At 36.7% G+C, this 15252-nt stretch overlaps 2 protein-coding genes across 2 annotated transcripts; both read left to right on the top strand.

Annotated features, from left to right (window-relative positions):
• Positions 1-4715: 4715 nt before the first annotated feature.
• LOC111988470 (protoporphyrinogen oxidase 1, chloroplastic) lies at positions 4716-10021 on the top strand. The gene is made up of 9 exons (XM_024020271.2): positions 4716-5331; positions 6024-6209; positions 6357-6441; positions 6625-6772; positions 6856-6936; positions 7025-7196; positions 8627-8786; positions 9113-9216; positions 9382-10021. The coding sequence occupies exons 1-9, from the start codon at positions 4912-4914 to the stop codon at positions 9679-9681; spliced, it is 1656 nt and encodes a 551-aa protein (XP_023876039.2). The 5' UTR covers positions 4716-4911; the 3' UTR covers positions 9682-10021.
• A 3061-nt stretch (positions 10022-13082) lies between these two features.
• Positions 13083-14444, top strand: LOC111988456 (auxin-responsive protein IAA20). Its single transcript, XM_024020256.2, has 4 exons — positions 13083-13285; positions 13598-13791; positions 13934-14033; positions 14135-14444. Exons 1-4 carry the CDS (start codon positions 13122-13124, stop codon positions 14187-14189), a joined length of 513 nt encoding a protein of 170 aa, XP_023876024.1. The 5' UTR covers positions 13083-13121; the 3' UTR covers positions 14190-14444.
• The last annotated feature ends 808 nt before the right edge of the window (positions 14445-15252 follow it).

Raw genomic sequence — 15252 nt, 5'->3', positions numbered from 1 at the left:
TATCATGGAAAATTCGCACATGAGAACCATTCCCAATCCTCCATTTCAGTCCATGTTTAATGAGTTCCCTCCCCTTCAAAATACTCTTCCAAGCAAAAGACCCTTTATTTTCCTTGGCATCAAAAATTGACCCATGTGGGAAAATTTTTGATTTAAAGAACCTGAAAAAATAGAGAGTCTTGATTTTGTAATAGGCGCCAAACTTGCTCAGCTAACATGGCGTCGTTAAATTTTTGGAGCTTCCTAAAACCCATGCCTCCAATAGCTTTTGGCCTACACAAAGTACGCCATTTTACCCAATGAATATGCCTCCTAGTACCACATTGGCCCCACCAAAATTTTCTAATCATAATTTCTATCTCGTGGCAAAGTGTAGTGGGAAGTTTAAAGCGACTCATAGAGTAAGTGGGGATCGCTTGTACCACTGCCTTTAAAAGAACTTCCCTACCAGCTTGGGAAAGGAGCTTCTCTTTCCACCCTTGGAGCTTAGACCATATACTATCTTTAATGTAGGCCAAACTTGCTTTCTTATGCCTAGCCACAAAAGATGGTAAGCCTAAGTATTTTTCATATTGCTTAATCTCAGGTACCCCTAACAGATTTTAATGGAGTCTTGGACCTCACTATCTGTGTTTTTATTGAAAAACAGTGTGGTTTTCTCTCTATTCAGCTTTTGTCCAGAAGCTTCTTCATAAGTAGCAAGAAGGTTTTGGATGTGTGTATATTCCTGGACCGATGCTCTACAGAAAAGTAAGCTATCATCTGCAAAAAATAAGTGGAGTAAGAGACAATAGTAATACAATCCATCATAAGATTCACTCATCTACTGTGAAAACCCATCTTTCTCAACAAGCATTCCAAGAAAGACCATTCAACTCGATCATTAGCCTTGCTCATGTCAAGCTTAAGAGCCATAAAACCTGTAGAACCATTTTGTTGAGTTTTCATGTAATGCAAAGTTTCGAATGCCATAAGGATATTGTCTGTGATCACCCACCCAGCTTGGAAGGCACTTTAATTCTCAGACGCAATAGATGGCAACAGAGGTTTCAAACGATTAGCTAGAACCTTTGAAATCAATTTATAAATTACATTACAAAGACTTATTGGTCTAGACTCAGTAATTTTTTTAGGATTCTTTACTTTGGGAATAAGAGTAACATAAGTGTAATTAAACTCTTTGGGAATGTGACAGAAATTTAAACAATCCAAGACAGCTTTAGAGACTTTATCACCAATCAAGGGCCAGAAAGATTGAAAGAAAAGTGGGGGCATACCATCGGGTCTCAGAGCCTTAAGTGGGGCCATCTCCTTCAAGGCAAGATCAACTTCTTGTTTAGTAAAATCTCTAGTCAGGTTGGTGTTCATATCCTCAGTAACTAAAGGTTGTATCACTTCCAAAATACCATGGGCATTGGCTGGTCTTTTGGATGTGAACAGCCTTGTATAAAACCCAACTATGATGTCAGCCACCTGAGCATTATCTGTGCACCAAGAGTTTGAATCATCAAGCAAACCCACAATTCTATTGCGTCGAAATCTCTGAGAGGCTTTATTATGGAAAAAATGTGTATTATTATCACCACACTTAAGGTGCAATGCTCTTGCCCTTTGCTGCCACATTAAGCTCTCTTTATCTAGCAGCTCATTTACCTCCACTCTGAGTAATCTCACTGCCTCATAATCAACCCCCTGTGCCATTGCAAATTCAGCCTTCTCCAAAAGCTTGGATTTATCCTCCAATTGTTTCCTCACGTTGCCAAATGAGCATTTACTCCACTTCATAAGCATAGCACCACACAGCTTTATCTTCTCATGCAACAACGAAGAGTTTGAATGATGAAAAGGAGACAGCCACGCTACCGTTACGGTTTCGCCGCATCCATTCTCCTTTAACCACATGTGTTCAAACCTAAAGGGTTTACAAGGTCTACCTGCAATTCCTTCAAGATTGATAACTATAAGATAGTGATCAGATGCATTGGACCGAAGGCATTGAACTCTCGTGGCTAGATTCAAAGCAAGCCAGGAATGAGTAGCAAGAGCATGGTCAAGCCTTTCCAACACCATGTTGTCACCTCGCTTGCCTCTCCAAGAATATTTTTTCCCCACATAACCTAGGTCCATAAACCCACAGTCATCCATGACCTCCCTAAACTCTCTCATTGTTGTTTCACTTCTTGGTGCCCCTTCTAACTTCTCATGTGACAGTAGGATTTCATTAAAATCACCGGTGCACAACCATGGAAGGGTGTATTTCCAATGAAGATTGCGAAGTAAATCCCAAGTCTCACTTTTTCGACTAGCCTCCGGCATCCCATAAATGCCTGTGAACCTCTAGGAATCATCCTTCCTTTTATTGACTATAACATCTATATGGTTAAGGGAAGAGGAGTCCACATCAATTTGAACCGAATTCTCCATAGTAGAGCTAAACTGCCTGCCTTGTCACTCTTGAAACAACCCATTTCTCATCAAAATGTAAGTCATCATAAAGTTTTGCCAGCCTATCTTCGTCTGCCCATGTCTCGGCCAAGAACACGACAACAGGATTGCTCACCATTTGAAGGTCACCCATGATTGCTCACCATTTTCCAATGCCACTACCTTACCATGACATAGGGGTTGAGTAACATCCATTCGTACCCGTACCCTCATAAAACCATATCTGCCCAAGGTAGATCCCTCAGGCATGCGTATCACCTCACTAATCGTAGCACACAATTCTTCTGCCGTAGCTTGGTTCATGTATGTAATCGGGATGTCATGCACTTGAACCCAAAAAACCGTTTCTTTGAAGACCAAGTCACGCAACGGAGGGGTTTTATTATAAAACTGGAGTACAATAGCATGCTTATCAAAGCTCTAAGGCTCATTGTGTAAAACCCTATCAATATTCGCTTTATTATCAAAGATGAACAAAAGCATGTGGTCACCAAGGTTTTGGATCTAGAAACCATTCTTAGATTGCCAAATAGGGTTAAAAGTGCGTGCTACTGCTTCCACATTTAGAGCTCTAGGCGTGAAGAACTTCTCCACAATCGAGAACTCCTGAGACTTATGTTGTGCCTGGAATTTGAGTTCACCTCATTATCTGTCGAAAAGGGATAGCTTGTTCCAACTATTCATGATATCCTTCATAGGAAAGCTATTAGAACAACCACTCAAAGCACTCACTATTTCCTAGAACCCCAAGAAACAAAGCCCTACAAGCCTTGGTAGTAAACTAGTTACTCCAAGGATTCAAACAACACTCACACTAAATTCTACAGTCTAAGGCCAACGGGTTATGAGACCCTGAAAACCATTAAAGCAGAGTGGTCTTAGACACATGTGTCATGTATGTATTAAATTTAGTTATACGTTATAAATAGAATATTTTTTATTGTTCATTGATCAATGCACTCATGTGTTAACATTTAATTGAAAACTTAATATATTGTTCTTACAAAATTGTACCTAAGTTTATATTTTATTATTATTATTTAAATGCTTATATTTTATTTTATTAATATCAAGGTAGGCATGATCATTGGGTTGAAGTTGAGAAGCCATGATTTTAATTTTGTGATGGAGAAGGTTAAGTGAAACCAAAATATTTGAGATCATATATTTTCTTCTTAGGGGATCAATCCTCGTTAATGGTCTATTTAATTATGTGAAAAATGGAGAGAATAGAAAAATGAGAGTTTTCATTTTGTCTTGTGTGGTGGAAAAAAAAAAAAAGAAAGATGGAAAAGGGGGTGGGTGGTTCCATTTCACCCAAGCCTAAAAAAAAACTCATCCTCCTAAATTGGGAGGAAAATTTGGAAAAAAATGAGTTTTGCATTAAATTTAATACTTTCTCGATATTTTTTTTTTAATTTCCTTATGTTATAAGGGTATAACAATAAATTTATTAAAATCACATTTTCTATCATTTCACTTTGTCATCCTTTCTACCAAACATAAATGAGGAAAAATTGGAACATTTTCTTTCCTTCCACTTGTTTATCATTCCTAAGTTTTACATCTTCTCACTTTTTCATCCTCTAACTAAAAGAACCCTAAAACAAGTGTGGTTCCACCTCATACTACCACATTAATTGTGCCTCACTTCCTATCAAGACTTATTATGCCATTGATAAACTTTGTAGGGATTTTATTTTGGGCTCCTTACCCTTAAAAAAAAAATGGTTTAATGGGATAAAGTGACTAAATTGAAGGATTATAGTGGTCTCGAGCTCTCAAGTAGTTTCAAATGAACCATAGGAATGAGACCCTACTGGCTAGATTATGTTGAAGGCTTATCAATGACCAGACCCCTTTTGGGCCCAAGTTATGTCTAAGAAATACTTAACAAAGGCAAGATTGTGTGTTGGTTAGTCAATAAATTTGCCTTGCTCCTATGCTTTGGTTGCTTATAAGAAGGGAGGGCTACTTTTTGCTCAATGCATGGTTAAGAATTACTCTGCTTAACTCATGGAACAATTTTTAGCTAACTTTAGGGCTATAGTGAGGATTGACTGAGGGACCTCATACAATTAATGAAGAGACCCATTTTTTGGCTTTTTATTTATTTATTTATTTTTATTATCTATTGCCAACTTTTGCAATTGGGAAGTCTTATCCTTTGCTTCCCCTAATTCTATCATTTACGCTGTCAAATCTAGTTAATAATAGTTAAAAAGAGAGTTATTAGATAGCTGTGTCCTGTTCCTAAAAAAAAAAAAAAAAAAAAAAAAAGATAGCCGTGCCCCATGTACCGTATAGCGGTAGTAGCTAAATCGTTACAATCAGCTAATCAAATAGTGGAGAGACACGTCACTTCTCAGAGTCATATTCTATCCACCATTTTCCCTTCATTTCGAGATAACAAACGCCGTCGTTTCTCTCAAAGCAGTGAACCCGAACCCGAACCCGCCATCAACCATGAACACCCTCACGGACCTCCCCGCCCAATCGCTTCTCCTCCGCCCACGACTTCCGTACACGTCACCCTCCTCTCTCTTCCGCACACTCCCTCTCGCTCGCCGCAATCCCACCGCACGCATTCGCTGCTCGATCGCCGAGGACTCGTCCGCCACCGCGATTTCTCCGCCTCAAGCGGCGGCGGCGGAACTTTCCTCCTCATCCTCAAATGTAGATTGCGTGGTCGTTGGCGGCGGAATCAGCGGCCTCTGCATCGCACAGGCACTCGCAACCAAACACTCCGACGTCGTTCCCAATGTCATCGTCACCGAGGCCAGAGACCGCGTCGGTGGCAACATCATCACCGTCGAGCGAGACGGTTATCTCTGGGAAGAAGGCCCCAATAGCTTCCAGCCCTCCGATGCCATGCTCACCATGATGGTATGTGATAAATTATCAATTCTCCCAAAAATTTCTAAGCTATTATTAGGAAATTATGAATGAATTTAATCGCTTAGCTTATCAATTCATTTCTAACTTAGCTTTCTAACTTTTTTTTCTTGAATTTTTTTTCTAATTCTTTATTTATTTTTTGTTTAGATTAGATGAGTAAGATATCTTATTCTAACAAAAAGAGAATACAAACTCCAATCAGAGAACCAATCTACTATTTCATAATTTAATGCTCAACCTTTGGTTTGAAATGCAAGTCTTCTGCGGCTTCCAATTATCACAATTGGTAAAGTCTCTTGTACTCAGAGCTTGTAGCTTAATTGGTATCTCTTGTTGTTTCCAATGGAGATGTTTAGGGTTCAAATTGACCCTCTCCCATTCTTGTAACTTCCGTCTTTTGTCGTTGAATAAGAGACTTGGGTCGAATCCCTAAACTAAAAAAAAATTATCATGGAGTAGATGCCATAATTTAAAATCCTGTCGTAACTATATATTATATATATATAAAAAGAATGCAATCCTTCTCTATCTGTAGTTTCTTTTTCCATATTATAATTTTAACTTGGTCTGTTAAGTGTATATTTGTAATAGTATTTACAATGTTTTATACTTTATAGGAAGGGTTTTTTCTCTTAATTTTATTTTGTTGAATTGTTGGTTCTTTTTTATTGCATTGTTAGGTGGATAGTGGATTGAAGGATGACTTAGTTTTGGGTGATCCTAATTCGCCACGTTTTGTGTTGTGGAATGGGAAATTAAGGCCGGTCCCCTCGAAGCCGGCCGACCTGCCTTTCTTTGACTTGATGAGCATTGGTGGCAAACTCAGGGCTGGCTTTGGTGCTCTAGGCCTTCGTCCTCCTCCTCCAGTTTGTCCTCATCAACTCTTTGTTTATTATCTTTATCAATTTATGTTACTCTTGAAAATTCATTCATAATGACATCAAGCACACATTCGTGCACATGCATATTTAAAGTGAATTTCTCATGTCTTATAGTCTTCACAAAGGTGACAGGGGCGTGAGGAGTCAGTCGAGGAGTTTGTGCGTCGTAATCTTGGCGATGAGGTTTTTGAACGCTTGATTGAGCCATTTTGTTCAGGTTATAACCAACAATGAACAACCTATGTCACTAATCAATCTGTTCTCATTGTTTATTTTTGTTGGAATCTCTGTTCTTCCTATTAAGAAATTTCCCAAGTTGGGAATATGCATGCCATGACTTGTTTTCTTTCAGTTGGTATATATGGCTGCTTAGTGGAGCTGAAAATTTTGTCATATGCAGGTGTCTATGCGGGTGATCCTTCAAAACTGAGTATGCAAGCTGCATTTGGGAAAGTTTGGAATCTAGAGCAGAATGGTGGTAGTATCATTGGTGGCACTTTTAAAGCAATCCAGGGGACAAATAAAGTTCCCAAGCCACCTCGAGATCCGTAAAAATACCTATCCATTGATGCGTATGTTGTCGTTATATTTAAAATTTGTGTTCAATGCCCTGAATTAAGTTATCTTTTAGGAGTCTACCAAAGCCAAAGGGCCAAACTGTTGGATCACTTAGGAAGGGACTCGCTATGTTGCCAAATGCAATTTCTACAAGGTAACCTTCATTGGAAGTTCAACTATTGATGTGCTTGCAATATTCGTTTTAGGATTGGTGATTTTAGTGACTTGTTTTGTGTTGGCAGGCTGGGTGGAAAAGTAAAATTGTCTTGGAAGCTTTCAAGTATCAGTAAATTGGATAATGGAGGTTACACTTTGACATATGAAACACCACAAGGATTGGTTTCTCTTCAGAGCAAAAGTGTTGTCATGACGGTTCCTTCCCATATTGCAAGCAGTTTGCTGCGTCCTCTATCTGTATGCCCCTTTCTTGTAACATTTAAGAACTGGTTGTCTCGTTACTGCTCTTATTAGTGGAATGCTTGAAAATGGATTATATTGAAGGTCTACTCTTCTGTTTAATTTTGACTTTTGTTTAACTTTTTTAATATGTGATTCATATTGTTTGCAGTTTGTTAGTAGTATACTAATATATAATTTTTTAGATAAGGCACCACTTGTTCAATTATTTATTGTTCATTCTGGAAAGGATGATTACTTTCATTTTTTTGAATATTGGGTTGCGTTTGGCATTGGCTTTGAAAAAGTCAGTTTTTTTTTTTCTATTTATCTTATTTTTGCTACTATTCATAGGTCTTATTGCACTTTTTGGTACTATTCATAGATCCCACTATACTATTTCAATTAGCTTTTAGCTTTATCTACAGTACTTTCAACAAAAAATTTTCAATTTTAACTAAATAAGTTGTTCCAAAACGGATACTCGATTCTAGTTTTCCTTGTTTTCTGGTGATTTTTTTTCCCTCCTCTTTTGCTTGCTGTTCTTTAGAGCTTGTGTCAATCCCCTAACTTCAGTGCACCTTATCACAATGCTATATACAGATAATAATATCTCACCATTTTTGAAAAACATTAATTAATCAATAGTGGCAATGCAGAATAAAATTTAGATCAGGATCTGAGCTACATCAAATTTTGCAGGGTCGAGACAGAGTAACACAAAATTAATAGACACTGTTGTGTTTGGAATGCCAAAGTTGTAATTATCCTTGGAGAGTACCCTGTGTAGGAGAGGTCATGCTAAAAAGTAGCATGTAGTTTCTGAGTTTTGGTTCAATGAGGCGCTATTTTTGTTTAGTTGACATTCTATCATAATTGTAGACTGGTTTTCACTTGGATGTAAGGTGAATTGGTAGAAAGTAGTACCATGTTGAAATAGTTCTTCCAGGTTGTTCAGCTCTTTTATTCATTTATTGATACAGCATAGTGGACATATGGCTTAGACTTTGTCTTCAGCAGATGCCCTGAAGTTATCTAGAACTTGCATTTATACTAGGCTTTAATCTTATTCTTTATATCAGTTAACTAGCTAGTCCTCATCTAAAATTTGACTATGTTTTTTTTAGCTCAAATCTTATTTTTTAATTAAAAATTTATTTATAGGACAAATAAGGCATAGTTTCTTACAGATACTCTAGATATTTTAGCTCCTGATAGTGTATATCCCGTGCTTGTTCAACTGTTAAAGCTTTGTTTTTAAGACATGCCTCGTGAGATGATCCTTAATGGTGTATAACTAAAGTTTGTTGTAGCATGGCCACATCTAGGGGGCTAATGAATCATATTTATTTACTGGATTATTTAAGGCATTTTTTGCTGTTCCTTAATTTTTTAAATTGCAGAAGAGGCCTGTATAAATTTTTTTCCACCTATTTTCTTTTTTACAGGCTGGTGCTGCAGATTCACTTTCAAAATTTTACTACCCGCCAGTTGCAGCGGTGTCCATTTCATATCCAAAAGAAGCAATTCGGACAGAATGCTTGATAAACGGTGAATTAAAGGGGTTTGGTCAATTGCACCCACGCAGTCAAGGGGTGGAAACTTTAGGTACTTCCCTTTAAACTCTTAAATTAGTTACGTCCATGACTCATTCTTAACATCTGTTTTGTTTTCCTTGCTTAAAATGATTTTTTTTTTTTTTTAAAAATAAAATTTTTTTAATTCTTTTCTATGGGGGTGGGCACTTGATCCCTGGACGTGGGGGGATGCTAGGAGGTACCAACTGACCCAAGGGTCATTGGCCATTCTTAACATCTGCTGGTACTTAATATAATGTTGAGATGTTTAATTAATAGTAAGAAGTAATATTCTGTTAAAGATGCATTGAAAATTTTGGGCCAAATTTAGCATGTGAATTATCTTGGGAATTGCAGGAACCATTTATAGCTCTTCACTTTTCCCTGATCGAGCACCAGCTGGAAGAATTCTGCTATTGAACTACATTGGAGGGGCTACGAATCCTGGAATTTTGTCCAAGGTAGGACAATTCAAGAAGATTCATATCTTGATTTTAGTTTTTGTTGATTGGTCTAACTTTCAGTGTTACAATCTTTGGGCTTTGACATATTATGTTTAAATATTAGATGCCTTTCAGTTTCTTCCTTCTTTTTAGTCTTTCTAATGCCACAGTTTTTAATGACAGACGGAGAGTGAACTTATTGAAGCAGTTGATAGAGATTTGCGGAGAATGCTCATAAACCCTAATGCTAAAGACCCACTTGCGTTGGGTGTGAAAGTGTGGCCACAAGCCATTCCACAGTTCTTGATTGGTCATTTTGATCTCCTTGATGCTGCAAATGCTGCTCTCAAAGATACTGGGTTTCAAGGGCTGTTTCTGGGGGGCAACTATGTATCCGGTGTAGCCTTGGGCCGATGTGTTGAGGGTGCTTATGAGGTTGCAGCTGAGGTGACTAAATTCCTATCACAGGTTGCATACAAGTAGTGTCAGATTTTAAAGCAACTTTTGGACATAGATGGGCTCTTTTGACTGATCGAAAGTTTCTCTTCAGCTGTTCATTTGGCAGTTTGGGTAGCCTCTTTTGTGGAGAGTTTTTTCTTACAGGCATATTTTTTTAGGATTTTGTTTGACTTGTAATTACTGGGTCACTGTCATTATTGATCGCTTTAATGCTATGTTTAGTGTTTGCTCTTCTGTGATTATTACCAGTGCAGAAGCAAACATGCAGAATGTTTTCCATTATGCAACTTCTCCTGTAATTTGTGCGCTGATTGGTAAGCATAGTTGCAGTAGATACATGAATGAATGAAATTATTATTGTCTACATGAATTGTAAGGAGAAATTGGACAATCCCTTGATTTAGATCCGCTAAATAAACTTTGTCATTTTGTTTGTAGTCATGTGGCCCCAGATCCAATTCCATGCTACGTTCCAATCTTTGATGCATCATCCAGAGTAGGGCAGTGGACCTAGTGGTTTAGTTCGGATGTGTACTTGAGCTTCAAGTGATAGCTTAGTGTTAATGCGATCCTTTGTGATGTGTAATGTATTTGAGTGCCACCTTCCATTCTCTCACCATGTACTTATCTTAAAAGATAAAGTCTATGGACATAACTTTTGTGCCACAACTATCTCCACAACCTTAACATATTCAACTATGAGTTATGGAACAAAAGTGGTGAGTCTATGTAAAAGTAATAGTTCATCGATCATAGTGGGATATGTCATCAAGTTGTGTCAAAATTTGTAACAAATGGTGTTGGTCCTGGAAAGACTATCTCAAAAAAATTAAGGTGTGCTTGAAGTCATCTAGTTATGCACACAAGTTGGTGATGTATGCAATGATGTACAAGTTTGTGACATATGCAATGACCTAGCAAGCTTTATATAATGACGTGTTAAATTAACAAGTGTCAAAGTGCATTGATTATAATTGAGTTTTTTTTTTCACTGTAATTAACAAGTATTTTAAGGGGCTGAACAACTTTTAATTAAAAAAGTATTTGTTTATTAGTTTTTGTTACTTTTCAATGTAGTGAGACTCGCTCAATTCCTCCCTAACAAGTTAAAGAAGCATTTGTTTATTAATTTTTCTACTTATCAATGCAGTGTTCTTCCTTAGTATAAGGAACAGAGTACCCATTAACATATTCCTATATTCCTATATTGATTTACATATAAAACACTGCCCGTGGACACGATCTTCTTTGAAATGTGCCCAGGACACTATTCTAGTAACTCGAAAACTCTGGACAACTGATCTCTTTAAGAGCGACACTAGGGGAAGGACTCCTTTTTAAAAAGCCAAATATTACATTGGTGGGCAAGGGCGTGAACCTTGATGAACCACGAGGCTCCTAGATTTCTTGATACGTGTATAAGATTTCAAGACAAGTGTGATAGAAATGATGGTGCAAATTAACAGCAATGAGAGAAAAAAAAAAGGGTCCGTGAAGAAAAAGCCTGAAATGGGGCCAGGTCCCCCAGCGTAGGGCCTGGTGCTTTACATGGGATAATTCAAAAGCAATTCTAAGTTTGACTGAGAAAAAAAATATGGAGAATCTCCAACACATTGATGGAGATAGATAGATTTGAGTGGAAGAACACAGTTTTGGAGAAGAATGTGTAAAAGGAAAAAATAAGAGAGAATATGGTCTTTAGAGTCCAAGACATTACGGGTTCTGTAAAGAGTGTGTGGCCTGTGGGTAAACATGCTTTAAATTCAATGGGAATAATGTGTTGGAGACCAATAAACATATGATGGTTAATTGAAGCAACAGCTTGGTAGGGGCGGTGGGGAACATTTTCCTTTTCTTTTTCTCTTTCACTTGTTTGTAAGTTTTTCATTTCTTCCTATCAATAGGCGTATCTTTAGGCCCACGAAAGATTTTCCTTCTTACTAGCTCTTCCTCATTGTGAGAAACAACTAGGAAAATGAATTCTAGAGAGAGAGAGAATGTGCATTACACACGTGAATTGTACACGTGAATGAGAGATGTTTAATGCATAAGCAATCAAGAATGCAAAATGCTTTTCGTTTCTTTTTTTGTTCTCAAATCTTTTTCTTGTGTTTATAAATCGGATTGATGACATGTCTCCATGATAGGATCTTAGGTATCCTCTTTCAATAAAAAGTATTATCAAGCAAGATTTGTCAGTCTGTTTAATATAATGATGTAGGGTATAAAGTAATATAAAGAAAACTAATTAACTTTTGTTTATATTTTATTTCAATTTTAGTATATCATCAAGAATTTTTTAGAAAATTTAGTGAGTTTGATTTCTTAAAAATCTACCCTCTAAAGTTAAAGCCGTTTAGGATTTGGAGCCCCTAGGGGCAAAAGAAAGTGAAATAATGATGAATAGAATCAGAATTCAGAAACAAGTTTTTATGAAATACCAATAGAATTGCAAACGTAATGATTTTAAAGTAGATGGGGAAACATGAGGGTCCCAACAATAGTTATAGAATGTACAAAATGTCCGAGGTTTCATCTTGCTTGTTGAAGCATCCCCCATGGTTTGTCCATAATTACTTACAGCCCTTTAAATAATTCATTTAAGTACATATCGATGTGGTTTAGTCTACATAGCACACGTAGCCTCAGCATTATCAATAAGTTTTATTATGTGTCAAGACCTATGCCCCCATGCGCATCACGATAATCATATCCATTGACATTGAGTTAGAGATTATTTATGACATGGGTTTATTTTAATACTGTGGTCTGTGTTTCAGGATGGTGTAAATAGATGTCTAGAATCGATACCTTTCTATCCAATGAAACACAATGTTTTTTACCCCATTTTAATACTTTGTCTAGATTCATGTCCTCCAAGTACACATTATGTTATAGTGTGTGGACTCTTTGTCTAATCCTTAGAGTCCAAGTTTTACAATTTTAGAGAATATTGTCTTCACAATGGTTAACAATAACATTATGAACTCTCAAAATTGGAATATAACGTTTGAAAAATGGTGTAAAAACTAAAAACGTTGTGTTTCATTCTTCCACGTTTTGATTATTTCTTAAAAAGTAAAATTTCCCTATTTTTTTCCAAATTGAAAAGTGTTTGGTAAAAGATGCTTATTCTATCAACCTTAATTATGAACTTATAGCAAAATGTCATCAAGACAGCCTAATATTTGCACATGAACCGCATTGTGATTGAATGTTTAAGATTCAAAGGGAAATTATGATACAAGCCACGTTGGTTCCTACTTGACGCGTGTACCTGTCTGCTGCCTTGACAACATTTCAGGCCGACCAGTTGTTTCAAAAGAAATGCTTCCCCCCCAACACATTCATATCTCATAGACTCTTTTAACTTTCTATCTTACACACACTGTTTGACTGTGTGTGAATGTGTGTCTATTTATTTAAGCCTTGGGTGGCGGCTTTGTTTGTCGTCACATCTCACAATGGGTAGAGCTACTAGTTCTTCTTATTCTTCAATTGATAGTAACAACCATCAATCTCTCTCTAGTTCCTCCTCTCTTTCTCAGCTAAAGAGAGACCTTAGCACAGATCTTAGGCTTGGACTTAGCATTTCAGCCTCTCAACACAACAACTCTTCTACTCCAAGGTATTATTCTATGATACTCAATACCCATTTGATGAAATCTTATCTTTCTTCCATTTTCATCTTATATCAACCTTTTGTCCATCTGGAGTCTTGTAACTTAGTGACATTATTCAGTAGTTACAAGTGGCATTACCCAATTCTTCTGCTATAGAGAACCTGCGTTTGAATCCTTTCTCTTATTTATTACAAGGACAAAAAAAAAAAAAAAACTAAAAACAATTTTTTTTTTTTCTTTTCAATTTATGATTATCATTGTCTACGCCTACTAGCATTGCTTTTCTCAAAACAGTTTATGGTTCATTTTTATGTTAGGGTGCAAACATTGGATTATCCACCAATTCAGTCACTTGTGGCAGAAGGAAACGAGTGCAATGATCGTGCCACCTTCTTTGTTAAGGTTTACATGGAGGGCATTCCAATTGGGAGAAAGCTGGACTTATTAGCCCACGATGGTTATGATGACTTAATAAGGACACTTGACTACATGTTCAACACTAACATTCTCTGTAAAGTTTCCCCATGTTTCCTCTTCCCTATTTGTTAGAATGATTATTTTGATCCATTTTTATTGTTGTAAACTTGTAGAATATTGAGCTAATAATTTTTTTTTTTTTTTTTTTGTGGGAATGCTTTTGATTTTTGGAACAGGGGGAGCTGAAGTGGATACAAAGCATCCTGAGAAATGTCATGTGTTAACATATGAAGATGAGGAAGGGGATTTGATGATGGTTGGAGATGTGCCTTGGGAGTAAGTTTATGTGGCTCTTTAAGAGTAATCCATTTTCAATTCTAACACTATCCCATATTTTTGCATCCATTAATGTGGCTCTTGCTTCTGTTTTTGTATAGGATGTTCTTGTCCACTGTGAAGAGATTGAAGATTACAAGGGCAGGCCCTTGCTAATTAAGTGACTTTGATGCATCCTAGATCCTAGTCTCTCTCTCTCCCTCTCCAATTTTGTCCTGTGGAGTTAAACCAATATAATGCCCCAAAGCATTAGTACTCTTGTGAATTTTGTTCTGAAGTTGCGCATGTACATCTATACATGATCATACAGGCAATAGTTTTATCTTCTCTTCTGGATGCATGTAAGAATTTTGTATGATAATGATGTAGTTAGCAATCTTAATGCAGAAAAAAGATGACATATTTTCCTGACTTTGCAGAAAGAAAATTTGTTTCCTTGTTGAAGAAGACAGTGGTATCCCTAATCTATTCAACAACATGAAACTTATAACTCAGACAACAAAACTTGGTCCTCCTTCCCTCTCTTCCTCTTCTTAACCCTATTGATTGGCCGAAGGGAGATAGAGAGAGAAGATGACATAAAAAAGGGAGAAGGTGACTAGAATGTACAAAATGTCCTCTTCTCCTATCTCCTAATGAACATAGAATTAGCAGGCTATGGCTTACTAATTAATTTATAAGCTTAAATCCAAGACTTCAGATTATATATATTAATTTTTCTGAATGTAGGACTTCAAAATCATGTGTCCATAAATTAATTGAGTCTCTCCTACGCTATGAGAACATTTTCTCTCTTACGTCACTGGTGTAATAGTCTAGCCATATGTATCTCTATCCCTCTTTTAAAAATGTGTATATGAAAGGATTAAAAACTAGGAATAAAAATGGATGCAATCCGTAAAGAACTTTATAGTTGAATTGGCACTACTTAGTATTTCAAACAAAAATGTTTAGGGTTTAAATTCATTTTCACTATTATAGTTATTAAATTATAAAAAAAAAAATTCAAATTAAAAAAAGAAAAAAAAAGGGGGATGCAATGTTTGTATGCTTATTGGGAAAAGCCACCAAAATATGCATTTTTATTTTTGTAATGGTCTTAATATATTAGGCTTGCACCCTTTGTCTTGTGTGTCCTTTGCGCACAAGATTTAGTTAGATGCGCCACATATCCCCAATATGGTATATACAAATGAGGTGTGAATGGCGTGGATGATTT

This window comes from Quercus suber, unplaced genomic scaffold (assembly GCF_002906115.3).
Source record: "Quercus suber isolate HL8 unplaced genomic scaffold, Cork oak 2.0 scaffold_766, whole genome shotgun sequence".
In the NCBI taxonomy this organism is placed as follows: Eukaryota; Viridiplantae; Streptophyta; class Magnoliopsida; order Fagales; family Fagaceae; genus Quercus; species Quercus suber.
The sequence above is the reverse complement of the archived record's forward strand: the minus strand, read 5'-3'. Positions and strand labels throughout refer to the sequence as shown.

Excerpts from the sequence above, each read along its gene's own strand:
- LOC111988470 (XM_024020271.2), top strand. The coding sequence starts at position 4,912 with ATGAACACCCTCACGGACCTCCCCGCCCAATCGCTTCTCCTCCGCCCA. Across the intron at positions 5,332-6,023 it reads ATGCCATGCTCACCATGATG|GTGGATAGTGGATTGAAGGA; the intron begins GTATGTGATAAA and ends TTGCATTGTTAG. Across the intron at positions 8,787-9,112 it reads TCAAGGGGTGGAAACTTTAG|GAACCATTTATAGCTCTTCA; the intron begins GTACTTCCCTTT and ends TGGGAATTGCAG.
- LOC111988456 (XM_024020256.2), top strand. The coding sequence starts at position 13,122 with ATGGGTAGAGCTACTAGTTCTTCTTATTCTTCAATTGATAGTAACAAC. Across the intron at positions 13,286-13,597 it reads AACAACTCTTCTACTCCAAG|GGTGCAAACATTGGATTATC; the intron begins GTATTATTCTAT and ends TTTTTATGTTAG. Across the intron at positions 14,034-14,134 it reads GTTGGAGATGTGCCTTGGGA|GATGTTCTTGTCCACTGTGA; the intron begins GTAAGTTTATGT and ends GTTTTTGTATAG.